Source organism: Myxocyprinus asiaticus, chromosome 28, assembly GCF_019703515.2.
Source record: "Myxocyprinus asiaticus isolate MX2 ecotype Aquarium Trade chromosome 28, UBuf_Myxa_2, whole genome shotgun sequence".
NCBI lineage: Eukaryota > Metazoa > Chordata > Actinopteri > Cypriniformes > Catostomidae > Myxocyprinus > Myxocyprinus asiaticus.
In genome coordinates this window covers 28,065,022-28,082,978 of record NC_059371.1, presented here as the reverse complement: position 1 = coordinate 28,082,978, position 17,957 = coordinate 28,065,022, and the positions used below count along the sequence as shown (strand labels likewise).

Sequence of the window (17,957 nt, the reverse complement as noted above, 5' to 3'; positions counted from 1 at the left end):
AGAAGCGCTTTGTATGACATCCACGGTGCGGCTCAGTGATGCTCAGAGTTCAACTGAATGACACACAAATGCACCATTAATGGCATTTAAATATTAGCTTCAAATTCCCTAATGTATCCATTTAAAATGTGATTGGAATTTGAAGTGCACAATTATCGCATCTATCTAAAATAACCGCGATTAGACGATTATTTAATAATCGCAACAGGCCTACTGTGGAGTGCAATACCTGTCTGCAATGGACCCTTTACACAGACCTGTTCTGATGAGCAAACGTTTATATTTCCAATTTTAAAAATATGTGTGTATAATAGTGTATATTTATAACATTGTACTTTGTATTATATTACCTTGGAATACGTTTTTAAAAATCAGTTACCACAGCTGCAATGAGCCGTCTAACACATCTGCTGAGGGAGTGACAAAGTTTAAACTTTTTCTCTTCTTACTGCTGTTATCCTGCAATCTATAGTTTTAACTTCTTTTGCAAAGCTATGAAAGCGTAATTGTTTTTTTTTGTTTGTTTTTTTTTTTGTTGTTGTTTTTTGATATTGGAGCAAACGTGTAAGCAAGAATTTTATTTGCTGTGGTCTCCCATTCATTACCATTCAAGTTAACCATGCTATGCGTCTACTTCCGCTCTCCAACCCGGATTTGTGAAAAGGGTCCATGTGGAAATCATTAGCCTTCATCACTGAAGTCTGCTAGATTGTAGTCTATTATTTGTTCCAAACGAAGAACTATGATTAACAGTATATTTAGCAGACTTGTCAATTAGTAACCCCATAATTGTTTCACATTTCCTGTGATGTGCAAATTTCTGTGGATCGGATTTATATATAGTAAAATATGTTCATGCTTGTTGGTTGCTGGAAACAAAACTTGGAAAAAATACTTGAATAATTGAACTATTCCAGTTCACTTTCTAATTTTTAGCACTGATTTTTAGGCCAAAAACATACTTTATACAAGTACACAAATGCAAACTTGCATGCTAAAGTATTACAAGCACACAGTCCTGTTGTACACACTTAAAGGAATAGTTGGAATGGAAATTCTCTAATCATCTATTCACCCTCATGCCATCCCAGATGTGTAAGACTTTCTTCTGCAGAACACACAGTTTTTTAGAAGAATTATCTCAGCTCTGTAGGTCCATACAATGCAAGTGAATGGTGGCCAGGCCTTTAAAGCTCCAAAAAGCACATAAAGGCAGCATAAAAGTAATCCATACGACTCCAGTGGTTTAATCCATGTCTTCTGAAGCGATCCAATCGATTTTAGGTAAGAACAGATGAAAATAAAACTCCTTTTTCACTATAAATCTTGACATCAGCAGTCTCCTTGGCGATCATAATTTCAAGCGAGATTACACTTCCTTTGCGCATGCATCAAGCACTAGGTAGTGTAATTGAGCTTGAAATCATGATCGTGCCCAGAGACTGCAATGGCAGGATGTACAGTGAAAAAGTTGTTACATTTTGGTTTGTTCTCACACAAAACTATTCCTTTAAAAGGAAATGGTTCACCCAAAAATGAAAATTCTGTCTTCATTTACTCTGTATCATGTTGTGTCAAATCCATAAGATTTTCTTTCTTCAATGGAACACAAAAGCTGTTTTGAATGTCTCCGTTCACTTTAACTGTGAAAAAAGAAGCGCGCAATTGGCTGGGAATAAGTAAAACTTTGTTGATGACAAGGAAATCTATGGAGTTTTCTACAGAATTCTGTGGTGGCAGATTCGGAGGCAGGTCTAGCGATCAGTAATCAATCCATTCACAGTGTAGTTTTCTGCTTTCAGTGCAACAGAATACAATGTTTCACCAAAATAGTAACTGAAAAGTGATTTGCTCTGCTCAGTAAAACTCAGCGGTGGATGGACTCTGCTCTTGGTGTGTTGCAGGTATCTGTCTGGCAGTTCTCCTGGGCTGTATTACAGCAATCACTCTCCTCTGTCTGCACCTGTGTCTGGATCCTCTTCCTTTATCCCCACGCCTCCCCCAAACCTGTCACAACTGCTCATCCGCCAACAAAGCCACAGAACACGCAAGGCCTCACCCTCCTCACTCCCTGGCCGACTCAACAGGGCCCTCTCTCTGGGAACGATCCCCTCCCTTGCACGAGCAGGTGAGTGCATGTTACCTGCGAGTACTTAACATAGTATGATATTCTTTGTATAGGTAAGTGATCTGGTGTGATGAGAAAACCTAAGTGAATAAAATACTTGCAAAATGTCATCCTTTTAGCCAATGTTGGAACACAATCTTTTTTCTTTTACAATTTGTTGAATTACGTTTGTTTTGTTTGCCTGAGATTATGTGTAGCACAACTTGTTATTATTTTAAAGAACTCGTGATCTCGTATTTGCATGAAAAACATACTTGCACAATGTCTTTTGCACAGGTAATTTATTTGTTTCATTTGATATTGATTGAACAGACAATAGTTTTGACAGATAAATTACATGTTTGTTTAACATGTTAAGTATGTTACGTGATTTGTTTAAAACAGTTTAAACTGTCAAATGACACTTTAGGATAAGTGAGCTGTCCAAATTTCCAATTAAAATGGCCTACCTAAGAAATAGAGAATGAGAAAAGTCCTCCTTGTTTGTGAGGTCGGTCCATTAGAGTTCCCAGGTGCTGTTTTGTGGAACCAGTGCAGAGGTGCATGATGGGAAAGATATGGGTCACTGATTGAATTAACAGAACAGGGAACTCTGCTCACACTTCACTTCACCCCAGACGGTGCCGCACCTAACAGGGGAATTTTGCCAACTGCCAAAGAAAACTGCAAAGTGTTATTGAGAAATAGGCTGTGAGGTGTCTCCAGCTACCTGCACGGTACAGGGATTTTCCCACCGCTGATGGATTTTGAGTTACAGGAAGTTACTTCTATACATTAATTTATCCACAGATGTAACAACATATGCACTTTCACTCATTTATCCTTTTGATTGCTGTTTAATGCATTTATTATTAATTCAAATACTTAAAGGGATAGTTCACCCAAAAATGAATATTCTGCCATCATTTGCTCACCCTCCTGTTGTTCCAAACTTGTATGATGTTCTTTCTTTTGTGGAACACAAAAGTAGATGTTATTTAGAATGTTAGTCTCAGTCACCATTTCTTTATATGGAAAAATGCAGATGCAATAAAAGTGCATGGTCACTGAGGCAAACATTCTGTGGAACGTCTCATTTGGAACAACATTAGGGTGAGTAAATTATGTGAGTTTTCATTTTTTTGGTGAACTATCCCGAACTCAGTGGTTTCTATTTGAGGTGGAATCTGCTAGCATAATATACTTATCAAAAGGTCTTGCAGGGACAACATTTGTGTGTCTTTGGCAAAGTTTATTTTTTTATTTATTTGTTTTTTGTTTTTTGTTTTTTTTACATTCGTAAGAGACATTGTAAAAGACACAGGCGTTTTAAATCCAGGGATCAGGATAGTGTTGAGACTGGTGGTTAAATGTCTGTTGTGAGACGGTAGAAGTATCATGGTTTATTTCATGTGTGTATCTTCAGACGAGACCAGATGAGATAGGAAATTTCAGCCACCTTTAATCAGATGCAAAGGCTCGGCAGGTGTGATCAAAAGGCTGAAGCCTGGTCTTTGCCACTGCCTTTTAGTTCTTTATTTAATTACACACACACACGTCAGATAATCTCATAGTGTTCTATTTTCCAACATGTAGACCATATTACTTTCTTTAGATATGGGAACATTTACAATTTGGTCTGTTATTAAATTTTTCATTTAGAAATACTTTAACAGTCAAAAGTCTGGACACACTTGACTGCATTTATTTTCCAATTTTAGGCTTATGCTTAAATACTCAAAATTAGTTTTGTAGACAAATATAAATAGTGACTTCATATGAATTTCTTTACAAAAGTAGCATTTAAAAAAAATTTATTAGTTGAACTGGACAGTAAAGAAAAAGCAGCTAACAAGTCCCAAACATACATGTCATGGCCCAGAGTGTGCAAACTGCAGAGCTGTAATCCAAGCAAAGTGTGCCTAACTGGAAGAAACTAAAATTTAAGATAGTTTAGATCTGTTTAACATTATTTTGGTCACTGCACAATGTCCATACTAGTTCCATTTGTGTTATATATAATATATATATATATATGTTTTTTTTAAATGACTTAACCATTATTCTGAAATGTGAAAAATTGTAATTGTTAAGAATGAGTATGTTCTAAATTGTGACTGGTAGTGTATCTCTTGTACCAATGTGAGCATCCACCGAGATCTTGCACAGCAGGCTGTTCAACAGAAGCATTAAAGTATCACTTAACTCTTTGCCTGCTTCCACAAAAGTTACTGAAAGGCTTTCATGTGAACTGTGCTCTGGTACCTGCTCCATCATGTATTTTCACCCATTCTGTCTGCCATGTTGATTGGTTTGGTGGGAAAGCTCCTCTATACTGTTGCAGCTGTGTTGGCTCCACTGATGGAGACATTCCTGGAATGAAGGAATGAGAGCATGAAATGACTCAACTCTGCAGTTGGATACTTGTTTATATATATATATATATATATATATATATATATATATATATATATATATATATATATATATATATATATATTTTTTTTTTTTTTTTTTTTATTTATTTTTTTTTTAAGTTGCTAGGAATGTCTGTTAGCCATTTTGTGGGACAGCTGCTTTCACATTTCGAGCAAGTATCCATGGAAACATTTAAAAATAGAAACATCTAAACTAAATGCTAGTGTTGGGTTTGAGTCATGTCCGAGTCTTTAAACAGTCGAGTCAGAGTTCAAAAGGGGCCGAGTCGAATCAGAGTCCGAATGAATCTGTTCATGATTCTGAATTTAAATTGTAACCGTAAACTCAACATCAGTATTTTAATCTTATTTTAAACTTCACAACTAAGAAAATCAGTTTGTCAGTATAAATGTAACAAAAACACCTGTTACATTTCGTAAGTTATGATTAAGTATCCTGCTCAACAGATTTCAAATTGGATTCAGAATGAAAGCATATGCTTTAGGTGAATGAAGACAAAACTGTCCTTCAACACAATTCTTATTGCGTTCTGTTGACATTTCAAATATTTGTTGATTTGTTTCCCCTCCACTCAAACATAGACTAAAGAAAGTGAAAGCTGCGTTAGTCATTACAACCAAGAGTTATGTTTGAATTTTAATTTAGTTTTTATTTCTACTTCATTTTCAATTTGTCAATTTAATTTAGTTTAGTTTTATTTAAAATGATCTCTATCTAAAGAAATAATAGTCTATACTGAGATTTCTTTCTGAATCTTTTTATCTCTATCTGCCTACTGATTTGGGAAAATACAGTACATACAAATGAGTCAACACAGTAGTAATTAGCACTTGCTGGAAAGTTACGTCTCTTAATTTGACTGCAAATGCTACATCCAAAACCACTGGAAAAGCCCACTGATAATATTAGGGCCATGTTGTCACGGACATGATTTTCTAGTTAATTTGCGGGAAACTGCACAATGCATGGCAGTTCTGCATGCTGGCTCATGTACTTAAAAACCCTGATGTGTCTGTGTGCATCTCACAGCAGCTGCCACAGAAAATACAAAAATAATTATAATAATAATTGATACTTGCTTGAGCGGCAGCCGCGTTGGTCTCCAATCAGTCTGAAATCTTTAAATACCAACCAAAGAAAATTTAATTGAGCTCTTCTTTAACTGCAAAAACAAGGAGAATAATAATTTTGAGTCATAAATTTAACAGAATTGTCCTTCAAATGTGTCAGAGATAGGTTAACAAGAGATGCGCATAAGTTACCCGGTGGTTTACAATAAAAATAAAATAAACATTTAAAATAAAAACGTCATAACCAACTAAATTCATCTCATAACATGAAGTTTAGCTTCATACACAAACTCTGTCATCAAATACTACATTTATTTTATAGTCTATAATTAAATTATAAACTAAACATTTCACTGCCCAAAATATCCTAATATTTTATTATGCATGGTTGAATGTTGTGAATGGTGGACAAATGCTGTAAAAGAATGTATTTTAAGCAACTTCTCAATGCTTTGAAAATAGTCAATCAATAATAAATAGGTGCTGTTTCCCCCGACTATTTAAAAAGTTACACAGTTAATTCATCAAGCTATTATGGAACAGTTCAAGCTGACAACACTCTGTGGACCACAAGAGACTACAGAAGCCTACATGTGTAGATGCATTACTTAATATCCAATATTAATACTATTTTTATTTCGATATGCTGTTTGTAATAAACTGTGAGAGACATGATGTGGGTGGCTTAACTCAATGAAGTTCTTGGTTTTAAGTTTTTAACCACGATGAAACCGCAATGCACTATTTTACCAGTTGTCAGGTCCTATGTCGTGTGGAACTGCCTTGTTTAGTTTTTATTACATTGGATACATACCCGTCTTTATGTTTTTGTCCTGCCAGCCACCTCGGTAGTCGATGTCATACAGTAGGCTCTGTAGTAACATTCAAGCGTATTGGTTGACTGATGAGTGTGCCTGTGCGTCTGTTTGCTTAAACAGCGAAACATCTCTGGCTTCGTCTACGACTTCAGGGGCTAATACAACTGCATGCAGACAGAGATGTGTTCATTAATTTCTGTTTTGTTATTTATTTTATTTTTTCATTGCATCACAAATGTCATGGACTCGGCTGGACTCGGAAAAAAAAATTCAGAGTCCCAAAGGCTTGAGTCCGAGTCAAGTCTGAGTAAAAATGCATCCGAGTCCGGGACAAGTCCAAGTCCATTAAAATTTCACTTGTGACTCAAACTTGAGTCCGAGTCCAAACTCGAGTTCCCCAACTCTACTAAATGCAGACTCCAGATGCTGTCTTATGCAGCTTATGATGTTGCCGGTGACCCATTAAAAGTAAATAAAATACGTTCTTTACAAATGAGCCATTCATTGGTTGACTTCTTGAAGAGCGTGAATAGTTTCACTTTCAAAACATCCCAAAATGTTGTTTTGTTTTTTGTGTGCTTCTGGATCATCCAATGGTCAGAGTTTGGGCCAGGGCTTCATGTTAACTGAACAGTAGATGACATTACAGGCAGTAGGAGTGTTTGGGAAACCTGTTTGGTCCTGCCAGATGAACAGAACATGCACACTTTACTATTAAGGAGTTTTCCATTCGGTTATAATCTGTGTGTGTATGTGTATGTGTATGTGTGTGTGTGTGTGTGTGTGTGTGTGTGTGTGTGTGTGTGTATATATATATATATATATATATATATTTTTTTTTTTATTTTTTTTTTTTTTTTTTAATTATGTACATTAGTGGAGTTATTAGTATTAGTGGAAGCAGTTGTGGAGTATTTCTATATCATATACTGTATATTGTTTTTCTGATTTGTTCGGTTACTTGTAGATTCAGGCTTCCTGTTCAGTGGAAGTAGACCTTCACAATGCAAAGACTCGCCACCTTCAGGTAACTCGAAAGGATTAATTGAAGACATTTTGTAGCCATCTTCATGACCTGACATAAATGGAATTTGGAATACTTGTCAGGGTATTTCCTTTTTTACAGCATAAATCAATTCAACTTTTGATCAAATTACTCTTATTTGTCTTTCATCTTTCAAATAGATTACTTCTCTTTAAAATCTGGAAGCCGACCCTCCTCTCCTGGGCCATCTCCGACCCCCTCTGTGGCAGGTTCAGTCACCTCCACCTCCAGCTCTGCCAGGCAGCGTCGGCCGCTCATCAGCCCAGCAAGACTCAACATCAGTGGGCAAAAGCTGCAGCTCTTTTCCTCTCCTTTGGAGCCTTTCAGGTTGCCCTCACCATCTCCATTTCTGTCTGAACAAAGCCATGCACACAGTAGAGGATTGTTACCTGATGTTCTACACTTCCATTCACACAATCAAGGTATATAGGAGGTATATTTTAGATGAAGCTTCTTTTCAAATTTACTTAATGAAGAAAGAGTCTTAGTTTGTTTCTATTAATTATTTGCTCAATGTGTTTATTTGGTGTTTACTTGGTTCTTAGTTCTTATTATATTAAATACATCTTTCCAATTTTTATAATTAAATTGTTTTTTGAATGTTTAGTCAAATCATTTATAGATATTTATTTTTGATAAATTATTTATTACTAGTAGAAACTAAGATTATGTTCTGTGAATGTTTGTCAAATTACCTAAACATATTTCAAAAATGTTATTATATTTCTATGATTATGTTGTATGTTATGTGAATGTTTAGTCAAATTATTTAGACATTGTCATAAATCAAATTATTTATTTTATATTAATAACTAGGATTATTAGAGTATATCCTCTTCAATTAATATACAAGTGAATCTGCAGGCTTACCTTTGTATATTCTGTTTTGCTCATAATTCTAACTATGATTTGATATAATTTTGCACCCAGGTTCACTAATTGATGAAGGCAGTATATTTGAGCATATGGAGAAAAGAAAGGGCAGCTCGTCTGTGTCTTCAAACTGCCATGTAGACACAACCACCGGAGATGGATCTGACGGCAAATCTGGATGGAAGGGTAAGAAGCTGATGTGTCAGAATCGCAGCAATTAGCCTGGCCGAAACATTCTGTATGCGAACAAAGACTCTTCTAGCTACGCAAGCTCGATTTCGTACATTGTTCCAAAATGTGTCAGACCACAATTCAAAACACAGCGAGAGTATGTGCTGCATTCTCAACGCTGCCACAAAGGGCACTATATTACATTACATACTGTCCTCTGCTTCAGTGAATTTTCTCTTAAGTCAACTACTGTCATGGCGGAGCAACAGTTTGAAGAGAATATTGTTGAGGAAGTAAAAGTATGTTCCTAGCTCTTTCTTCTCTGCCTTAATTTTATATGCATATTCATTCTAAGTTGGCATGTTTTTGTTATTTCCTCAGGTTTTCTGGGCCTGTCCCTTTGGCCTGGTCTGCTGTTCGCCAGCCTGACTATCAACCTAACCTTCATCTGCTTCTATTTATATTACAATTGAAGATGAAAATGTGCGTCAGACCTCAAGGGTCAGAGTTCAAAGTCATTTATGATGTATGCTGGTCTTTGTCCCCTGTGTACCCAGTAAATCTGGGTTCTTTAACAGGAAATACATGGGGAACATTGCTCCTTAGTGACAATTGCTCCTTAGTGACAATGTCAACTATTTTTTGCTGCTGTTCATCAGTTTCAGAGATACAAAGGATTGTTTACTGGTATTGTGCCTGTTCATGTAATAAGAAGGCCTTGTTCTCTTAACTTAAGCTCCGTTAAATACACACACACAGCTGAGATCCTCCATTATGTTTCAAAGTATGGTGTTAGTAAGACATGTTTTTGTGTATGTTCGATCATCATTTGTTTGTACTTATAAACACTGGATGTGTTTGAGAATGAATGAGCGTGCTGTTTAATTTAACAGAACAATGTCTGTTGGGCACATGATGTATCTTTATTAATCATTCATCTGGCCATTCTTTGCCAGATACTGGTGTACACATTTTTGTATATCCTGATTCCTCAAAGGATTATGCCAGTTTCTCAAAATGATGTGAGATAAGGTATAATATATTTGTGTTGATCTTCTCTTGTCAACAATCATGACACTGAAAAAGCATTAAGCAAATATCTAGAGCGTGTTCCTGTTTTATTGTTGACTCAAGCTTTCTGTTTTTATGATTTACTAAGATTTCAGAATGTCAATGGAAAAAGGATAACACTGATGTTTCGTACATAAAAATGATGACGTTTCAATTACCAGAATGAAATAAATCATTGTAATCGTTATGTTTTGCTGTCTTCTATGTGGCATGTACTGTTTCAGTGAAACATTACATGCGCAATTGATCATTTAAATTCAAAAGCTGAGTGGATTTATGCTGCAACCATCTTATTTAAATGTTTTCCTTTTTTGCCACTTCCCAGTTGTTAAACTAATCTGAAAACTTGCTTTGAGTAAATTTTAATGTCTCTAAAGTGTTTCAAGGTGTTTTTTGTGTCATTCACATCAATGAAATGCCCTGAAAACTGTGCATGAAATAAATGTGCCATCTTAATGAGTTTTCAGTGATGTTAATATTTCTATTAACATTGTTGATGATTTCTCTGTAACTCTTTCGATTGTCACTTGAAGAAAAGTAAAATTATGACTTGTAATCAGAAGTTCTGAACATATATTGTTGAACATTTTAGTAACTTGCTTGGTAAAAAGAAGGTAGTTATGAATGGCTTTACAGATCTTTATATTTGCCATTGTGGGGGAAATTGTGTGTTGAAGTTATTATATTGCTATGTACTATGTACATTCACCTGTTCTTGCACATTGCCTTTTTTAAGTGATCTGTTAATTGCCTGACAGGCTCTTAATAAGCAGCAGTTCTGAAGAACACTGATATTTTTAAAATGTGTATTGCACAATGGGAACTGGAAGTGGAAAGTGCTCCAGAGTTCGAAAAGTTTATCTTTCTCAATCACTGGTTCAGTGTAGACAGTCTGACTCCTGACATTGATGATAATCTATTCTCTCAGCAAGCATTGTACATGTTAAACAGCTCAGAGTGAGTAGTTATTTGAAAGATCGTAAAATACTGAATATGATGCAAAAAAAAAAAAAAAAAACGAGAATTATAAACCTTCAGTGTTTTGACCTCTTGTTATAATAATGTTGTTTGACTACTCGGAAACTATGTGCAGAAAATAATTTTCAGTAATATTTAAGATAGTGTAGTGTGGTGAATTATTATTTTTTTTATCAACTTTAATAAAGATATCTGAAAAGTTTAGGTACAATTTTTGCATGGTAGTTACCAAAGTATTTGTCTACGCACTTAAGTCATGACACCATGGATGAATCTACTAGTTTAGTAGGAAATTCCCCCCCAAAAAAAGGGCAAGTTAATACATGCATCTTGCTGTAAGAACGTTTTATGTCTCTTAGGACACATTCATTCTGAGAGTATATTCAATTATTAGATATACTGTATTAGTGAATTAGCTAAATTCTCAGACAAAACTACAATGTTGCACTAATGTGCAAAAGAGCAGATTTGTCAGCAATCGTGTGAAAAAAGTAATTTAATAAAGAGTTAAAGTAATACACTGCAGTAAGTTTAGATTTCAGTGAAAATTTGTTGATTTCAGTTTATGCTAAACTGGAGACACCATTCATGCTTTACACTTATTTTAAAATGGAAATTAATACCCTTGATAACTTGCATTGCATCAATTGATAAAAAATCTTATGTTAAACCATTTTAATTATGGCTCAGTTTATTCTTAATATGCATTTAGTTCAAACTTTGATAAACTTCCATTTTCAGCACACATATTGCTAGAATTTATAATTTCACTTCATTATTCCAGTGTACTATAATCGGCAAACGCCAAAAACAAGGCTTTTGGTGATTAAAACAAGTGTCCTTATTTCAATTTTAGGTATATTTATTGATATTCATGTGAGGCATCTTCTTCCACCTCAACATATAGGGTAAGATAACACAACTCTTGACCATAGTTGGCACTAATTCTCATCTCAGCAATTTTACTGAATGCCTGTGCTTCTCTTAATCTTGATATTTCATCTGAATATCAACATTTGTGAGATTTATTCAATCCAAACTGTTTTTGGCATTAGAAAATAGTGATCTGTGTCATTCTATTATGTTGGATATTAAACGTTTTTATGTCTATTTGATAATGGGGGGATCTGTGGACACAGTATTCAGGTTTTTGGAGTAAAACATATTGTGTTTATTTTGAAGTGACAAGGTAAAGTTTGACCCTTGGGGTAAGATGAATTGATTTTATACATTTGACCTATGTTTACTTTAAATTACAAAAATACATACTAAGAATGATATCAGATACAGGGTTGTAGATTCAAAGCAAATTTTCAAGCCAAATCTATGCCCTAAATCAGATGTATTTTATACATTCTGTAAAAATCGGATGACCCCTGGGACAAGATAACCCTGGGGAGCTTCTTGCCCCAGGTGGGGGGTCATCTTGCCCCAGTAGTCAGGTAAGATGGCCCCTTTTCATAATTTTTAATTTCGTGCTATGACAACAAAATTAGCAAATGTATCTATTTATTTCCCTTGATAATATGTTGGATGATGCATCATTATCCTGTACATGCTAAAAGTTTATCTAAATATGTTACAAGTTAAACGTATATGAATACTGTTCTTAAGGGGGCGTCTTACCCTATCTTACCCTATAACGAAGTAGGCTACATAGTTATAGAATATATATGGGTAGCTGTGACTTGTGCCGTTTACACTGAATGCGTTTCCGTACGCTCGCGCTGTTTTTCAACTGATTTTCCATAGGCTAGATGTTTTTTACTATTGGGCCGCGTCTGGCTGTTTTCTCAGCGTGTTTTTTAGACGCCGTATCAAGTTTAAAATGACGTAAACTTTTTTTAAAAGCGTCTCGAGACACCTGCGTTCTCCATTGTTCTCGTTGCGTTGCGTCTAGTTTTATTTTTAGCGCGAGAACGCGTTCGCTCTGACGCTAAGCCAGCTCCTCACACAAGATCAATACGTTTGAAGCAAAGCGAGGTGATTCAAAAATATTTTGTTTCAATGTAAAAACATACATTTGTTTACAGACACGCTCATTTTTTATTTTTACGCGGTAGCGCCTTTGATGTTGCTATTCTATGTTTGGACAGACCAGTGGTGGTGAGACGGATACAAAAAAAAAAAAAAAAAAAAAACTCTGCACATCTGTGCAGAGAGGGATATACAGTTTACAAACTTACTTTTCTTTGTTCTTGAGGCATGCACAGTCAACAAAAGCAACATTATGAAAAGCACCCTACCCTTTGGCTTTGTCAATGCCCGGATCTTTTGATTTAGCCTAACTGAAGTCGTCTTTACACTGTCAAGCCTACCAAGTGTCGTCTAATACCAGAGAACATCAAACAGCTGTTTACTGTAACATTTATAGCAAGCAGTCAAAATATGTCTGCAACCCTCTTTCATGTTAAATGTGCGAACTTTTGACCTAAAAGCGACCCGTGGGAAACAGAGACCGGAGGTAGGACAAGTAGGTGGAGACTAAAGCGAACCTGAGGAACACCTTTGCAATCTCACTTTGGCTTCTGCGGTGTGCAGAATAAACTTGATCTCTCCGATTCATCATTATAGACAGCTTCGATCATGGAGAACCGTGAGGCATCTGGAGACAAACTCAACTCGAAACCCTTGGGAATCTCCCACGACACCGTGTTTACTACCGGGGAAGACAGTTCCACAGGGGGTGAAGGTGTTGCCAAACCACCTGAACCTCCAGCACCTGAAAAGCCGCCTTATTCATACGTGGCTCTCATTGCCATGGCCATCAGAGAGAGTGAGGACAAGAAACTTACCCTGAATGACATTTACAGCTTCATTGTTTCCAAGTTTCCATATTATGAGAAGAACAAAAAGGGATGGCAGAACAGCATCAGACACAACCTGAGCCTGAACGAGTGCTTCGTGAAAGTGCCCCGGGACAGCGGCGGGGAGCGAAAAGGGAACTTCTGGATGCTGGATCCTGCGTTCGAAAATATGTTCGAGAAGGGGAATTACAGGCGCAGGAGGCGCGTCAAGAGACTCTACCGACCACCCACCTTACCGTATTTACCAGGAAACACAGGATTTAATTTGACCGACTCCTATTGCCTGCAACAGAAGCCAGTTTATTGGCAAACCCCGTTCGTCAGCGCCACCACCACCGCCTGGAGTCAGCACCAACCCAGCTCTCCAACGCAGCTTGCCAACTTCCAGCACCTGCAGCCCATGCTCGGCAACGCGCGTCCTCTGTCTCCAAGCGATTACGCCAACTCTCCCGTGAGTTATTATCACGGTCATCATCATCCCCTTCACCCGTCCTACAGAGCGTACCAGCGTCATCCGAATGCTCTGGTGCCTTTGAGCGCGCGCACGTACAGCGGGATGACGCCGCCGGTGAGTCCGGGCGGAAGCTCCATCTCCACCTGCAGCTATCCGCAGCATCACAGCAGCAGCCACCCTGAACTGGTGCATCATCCATTTGAATGACGAATGACCGGATAGAACTGGATATTACAGTCTAATGTGGATTGATAGGCCTATGAGTTATTTTTTCAAAGTTTCTTGATGTTAACCCCTGGAAATTAAGTGTTCAGTCCTCGGGAATGATGGCTCTGAATTTGGAGCGTTGTTGGATGCTTAAAGTAGCCTACACAAAAGCAGAAGGTAATGAAAGAATGCATTTTTTTGTCTAGCCGGAAAAGAGAAACAACTTTGTTGATTAAAGGTCGAATTCGTTATTATTTTGAGTAAAATTAAGTAGAAATTATGTCCAAAAATTTCTACATTATTTTGATGATTGCTATATGGGGTCACAATTGTCATATGGTCTCTTAATAAACGGCATTCTTTACCTATGTTTATTAACAGTTAAGTTAGAAGAAGAATTTTTTTTTTCTCATTAATTTCAGCAAATGTTTAAAGTAAGCATCACGCTACTTGAGCATATTTATTTTTTTGCCATATGTTGAGTTATAGTGGACTGAAGTTCTAAAAATGTTGTAGCAAAAATTGTGATTACTTCTAGAAATGTTTTTGCTTAGGACAGATAAGGTGGACAGGTTTTTTTTTTTTTTTTTTAAACTCTTTGCACAGCTGGTTTACAGGAGTTCTTTATGCATTCAGATGTGTATTTTTTATACATTAAATTTCCATGTTTAGTGTCTGTATTCGTGGAGTTTAAAAATATTTTTATATGTAAACTTGTTCGAGTTTTTCTCTGATAAAAAAACTTTCTAACTGATCAGCGTGACTCTCTCATTTATTGAAATTATTTATCAGTTATTAATTAGGCCTACATCTCATCCGAGACGTTTATGTAAGGATAGTTTTTTTTATCGCGAAAAGGAATAAAAATATTGGTTGTGGCACAAGAGCATAGTAAAAAAATTACACGTTTTTATTTGAAAATATTACAAAATGTCACATGACAATCACAAGGATTCTTCAGTTAATATTATTATTTTTAATGTATTCTAATATCTGTGTAAGTTATATATGCTATGAATCTAGAATAAAAACTCCATAATTCTCTATGTAATTTATTGGCGCCCTCTTCTGGAATTTATTTTTATTTATTTTATTTTTTTTAGCTTTTTAGTAAAATCTTTTATAGATAATTTCCCCTAATAACTCTTAAATATTTAACTATTGACAGATTTCAGTTTAAATATATTTTAAACTATAGAATATTTTACTATTAAAAAAATAAATAAATCATATTCTTTTGACATATGATGGTTGCCCTCATTTTGACTTAGTTTTTATGAATCCATTTGCCATGTTTACTGAAAAAAAAAAAAAAAAAAACCTGGATACATTAGATGACTGATTATTGTGTCTGTTCCATGTGTTTATACTGATCTAATCTGGTCTGATTCCAATTTGGGTGTGTAATTTCAGAAGTAAGACTCATCTTAAACCAGCTACTGACCTAAAGGGCCTTTGAGCAGAAAAATAATCATGTCATAATTTTATGACAGTTCAGATTGAAATACAAGTTGCTGGTTGAATAAACGAGAACAGTTGTAATGAAAGGCAGGATGCCAAAATCCCTAGGACAGACAAGGCAATGTTGGTCACCATTACATTTTATTGTGTGGACCTACAGAGATTAAACATTCTTAAAATCTTAATTCATGTTCAGCAGAAGAAAGAAAGTTATATACATTTGGGATGGCATGAGGGTGAGTAATTGATGAGAGAATTTCATTTTTGGGTGAACTATCCCTTTAATATCATTGTTTCTGAAAGTACCCATACTGTATATTGTATGTACAACATACTTGTTTATGGGTATGCCTAATTCATATTGAAAATGAATTCTGAATCTCATGGTCATGCGTTAAGCATGAAATCATCAGTTCAATTTTGCAGCAGTTAAAGCTGTTTGACCTACAAATCTAGGCTGCGTTTCCTGATAACGATTGATCTTTGCGGTTAAGAGAGTTTTCTACAAGCGATTTTACTAACGTTCGTTATTTTTTTTTACGTGCGTTTCCCAAAACTGCTCTTAACACGAACTTGCCAGGATGCACTTAAAGTGCTACAAGAGAGCGTATAGTGCTGCTCGTCATTGCAACTTCATTATATCTGTGCGTAACTTTAAAAACGTTTGTAATTTAGCTAAAATTATTTTCTTAAATGAACAACTTAATTCACCACATAACTGCATTTTGTTTTGCATCGTTTTGTGCAGAACGATACATTTCTTTTACAGAATCACTGCTTCGTTCATCAGATGTGCATTTTAATATTTCATTTAAAAAAAATTGCTCTGTGGGTCAAGATGAAAGCTTCCAGGATCAGTGAAGACAGCGGAGGCCCGGTGTATTGTCCTGCTAATGACAACAGGCATTAACTGAATATAACGAGATTCACCGTGTTATTGCGGAGCACAAAATAAGGAGACGCGTGGAAGCTTTAGGGACATTCACCAGTCAAAGGGAGATCTGCTCTTTACTCCCAAAAGTGATAACATAACAGCAATGCTACACAACATGTGCGGTACTACACAACACGTAGTGCGGGCGAGAGCGCCCTTGGGTGTAAGAGAGGAAGAGGAGACGAGGATGAAGAGCCTATATAGTATATACTGTACCGACGATTTTCATGTACGGCAGCAACTTATTGTATTACTGTATTTTTTCTTTCTCTCTCTGACTGCCATTTTTACAGTTCTCTGCAACAATCATCCCACCACTTTGTTTTTACCAACTAGTCCACAAATATATTTTATTTGTTTACTTATTAATTTATCTGTTCATCCAATATTGACTAACCATTTTATGCATTCATTATTATTATTATTATTATTATTATTATTATTATTATTATTATTATTATTATTATTAGCCTTTTCGGTTGAAAAATAATAAAATAAAACCTATATACTGACATTAAATGAGCATAAAGTGTAGCTATAGGTGTATTAATTGTATCAGGTGTAATTTCACGATTGTCCTGCAGATGTCTGCATAAATCTGTGTGCTTACGATGTTCTTAACGCTGTACGACTACTCCAGAGCACTCGTTAATCTACGAGCATTTTCAAGTACTACTTAAGTTACGAAGCTTTTGGGAAACTAAGATGAATGGTAAGATAGCTTCCACGATCTACTTAGGCTTACGATGCTTTTGGGAAATGAGGCCCTGGACTCATAGGCCTAGTCATTAAGGCAAAACGCATAAACGTTGATCTAATCCTAACCTATTCAGCTGTACATTATGGATTATGTGTGCTACTGAGAGGAAGCCTCTAACTAATACTATCTATGTGCAACAAGACTGTTGGACCATTATCTCAGAAGCAGGGTTGTGTGTTGTTCCATAATTTCCCTTTAATGGCATCCAGGGCCATAGCTAGAGGGGTGAAAGGTGGTAATGATTCTAGGGGCACACAGGTCCAGGGGGGCCCCACAACAAGTTCTAAACTGTATTGATTTTAATAGGAAAGGGGCTCAAAGTAACATACAGTCAGGGACCCCAGAATACCCAGCTATGTCCCTGATGGCATCTGAAGCCCCTTTCCACAGCTATAGTAGATTTGATTAGTTCAGGGGCCTCAATGACATTGCATGTGTTTGTTTCCCGTCACCTCCAGTAACTTCCCTGCGGTGATCGGTTGTCTGGCAGACTGGTGCACTTTGCCCTGCAGTGACTGCTGGTTAGGGGGTAAAGGTGGGCGGATGCGGGCACAGGGGTCTTTGGCTTTATTTGACTCTGAGTTTCTGTTCTGCACACACACATCCTGTTTTCACTAGCTGCGAGTGTGCTCAGTGGTGATGTGTATTTCAGAAGCCTGTTCTCATCACAGCTTCACAACAGTCTGCTTTTAGATGGCCGAAAAGAGGACCTATAAATGTGTGTGGAGAGGATAAAAAAATATGTGGTTAATTCCATGCAGT

General features: G+C 36.4%; 2 protein-coding genes across 2 annotated transcripts in view; both read left to right on the top strand.

Annotated features, from left to right (window-relative positions):
* Positions 1 to 10,625, top strand: part of LOC127419509 (transmembrane protein 201-like) — a 33,317-nt gene extending 22,692 nt beyond the window's left edge. The window contains exons 7-11 of the mRNA XM_051660960.1: positions 1,905 to 2,128; positions 7,402 to 7,461; positions 7,620 to 7,901; positions 8,410 to 8,538; positions 8,905 to 10,625. Coding sequence (XP_051516920.1) covers positions 1,905 to 2,128; positions 7,402 to 7,461; positions 7,620 to 7,901; positions 8,410 to 8,538; positions 8,905 to 8,996 — 787 coding nt within the window. The 3' untranslated portion in view covers positions 8,997 to 10,625. The remainder of the gene's footprint in view (positions 1 to 1,904; positions 2,129 to 7,401; positions 7,462 to 7,619; positions 7,902 to 8,409; positions 8,539 to 8,904) is intronic.
* Positions 10,626 to 12,364: 1,739 nt separating this feature from the next.
* LOC127419512 (forkhead box protein L2-like) lies at positions 12,365 to 14,738 on the top strand. The gene has a single exon (XM_051660966.1). The coding sequence runs from the start codon at positions 13,159 to 13,161 to the stop codon at positions 14,038 to 14,040; it is 882 nt and encodes a 293-aa protein (XP_051516926.1). The 5' UTR covers positions 12,365 to 13,158; the 3' UTR covers positions 14,041 to 14,738.
* Positions 14,739 to 17,957: the final 3,219 nt, after the last annotated feature.

Excerpts from the sequence above, each read along its gene's own strand:
- LOC127419512 (XM_051660966.1), top strand. The coding sequence starts at position 13,159 with ATGGAGAACCGTGAGGCATCTGGAGACAAACTCAACTCGAAACCCTTG.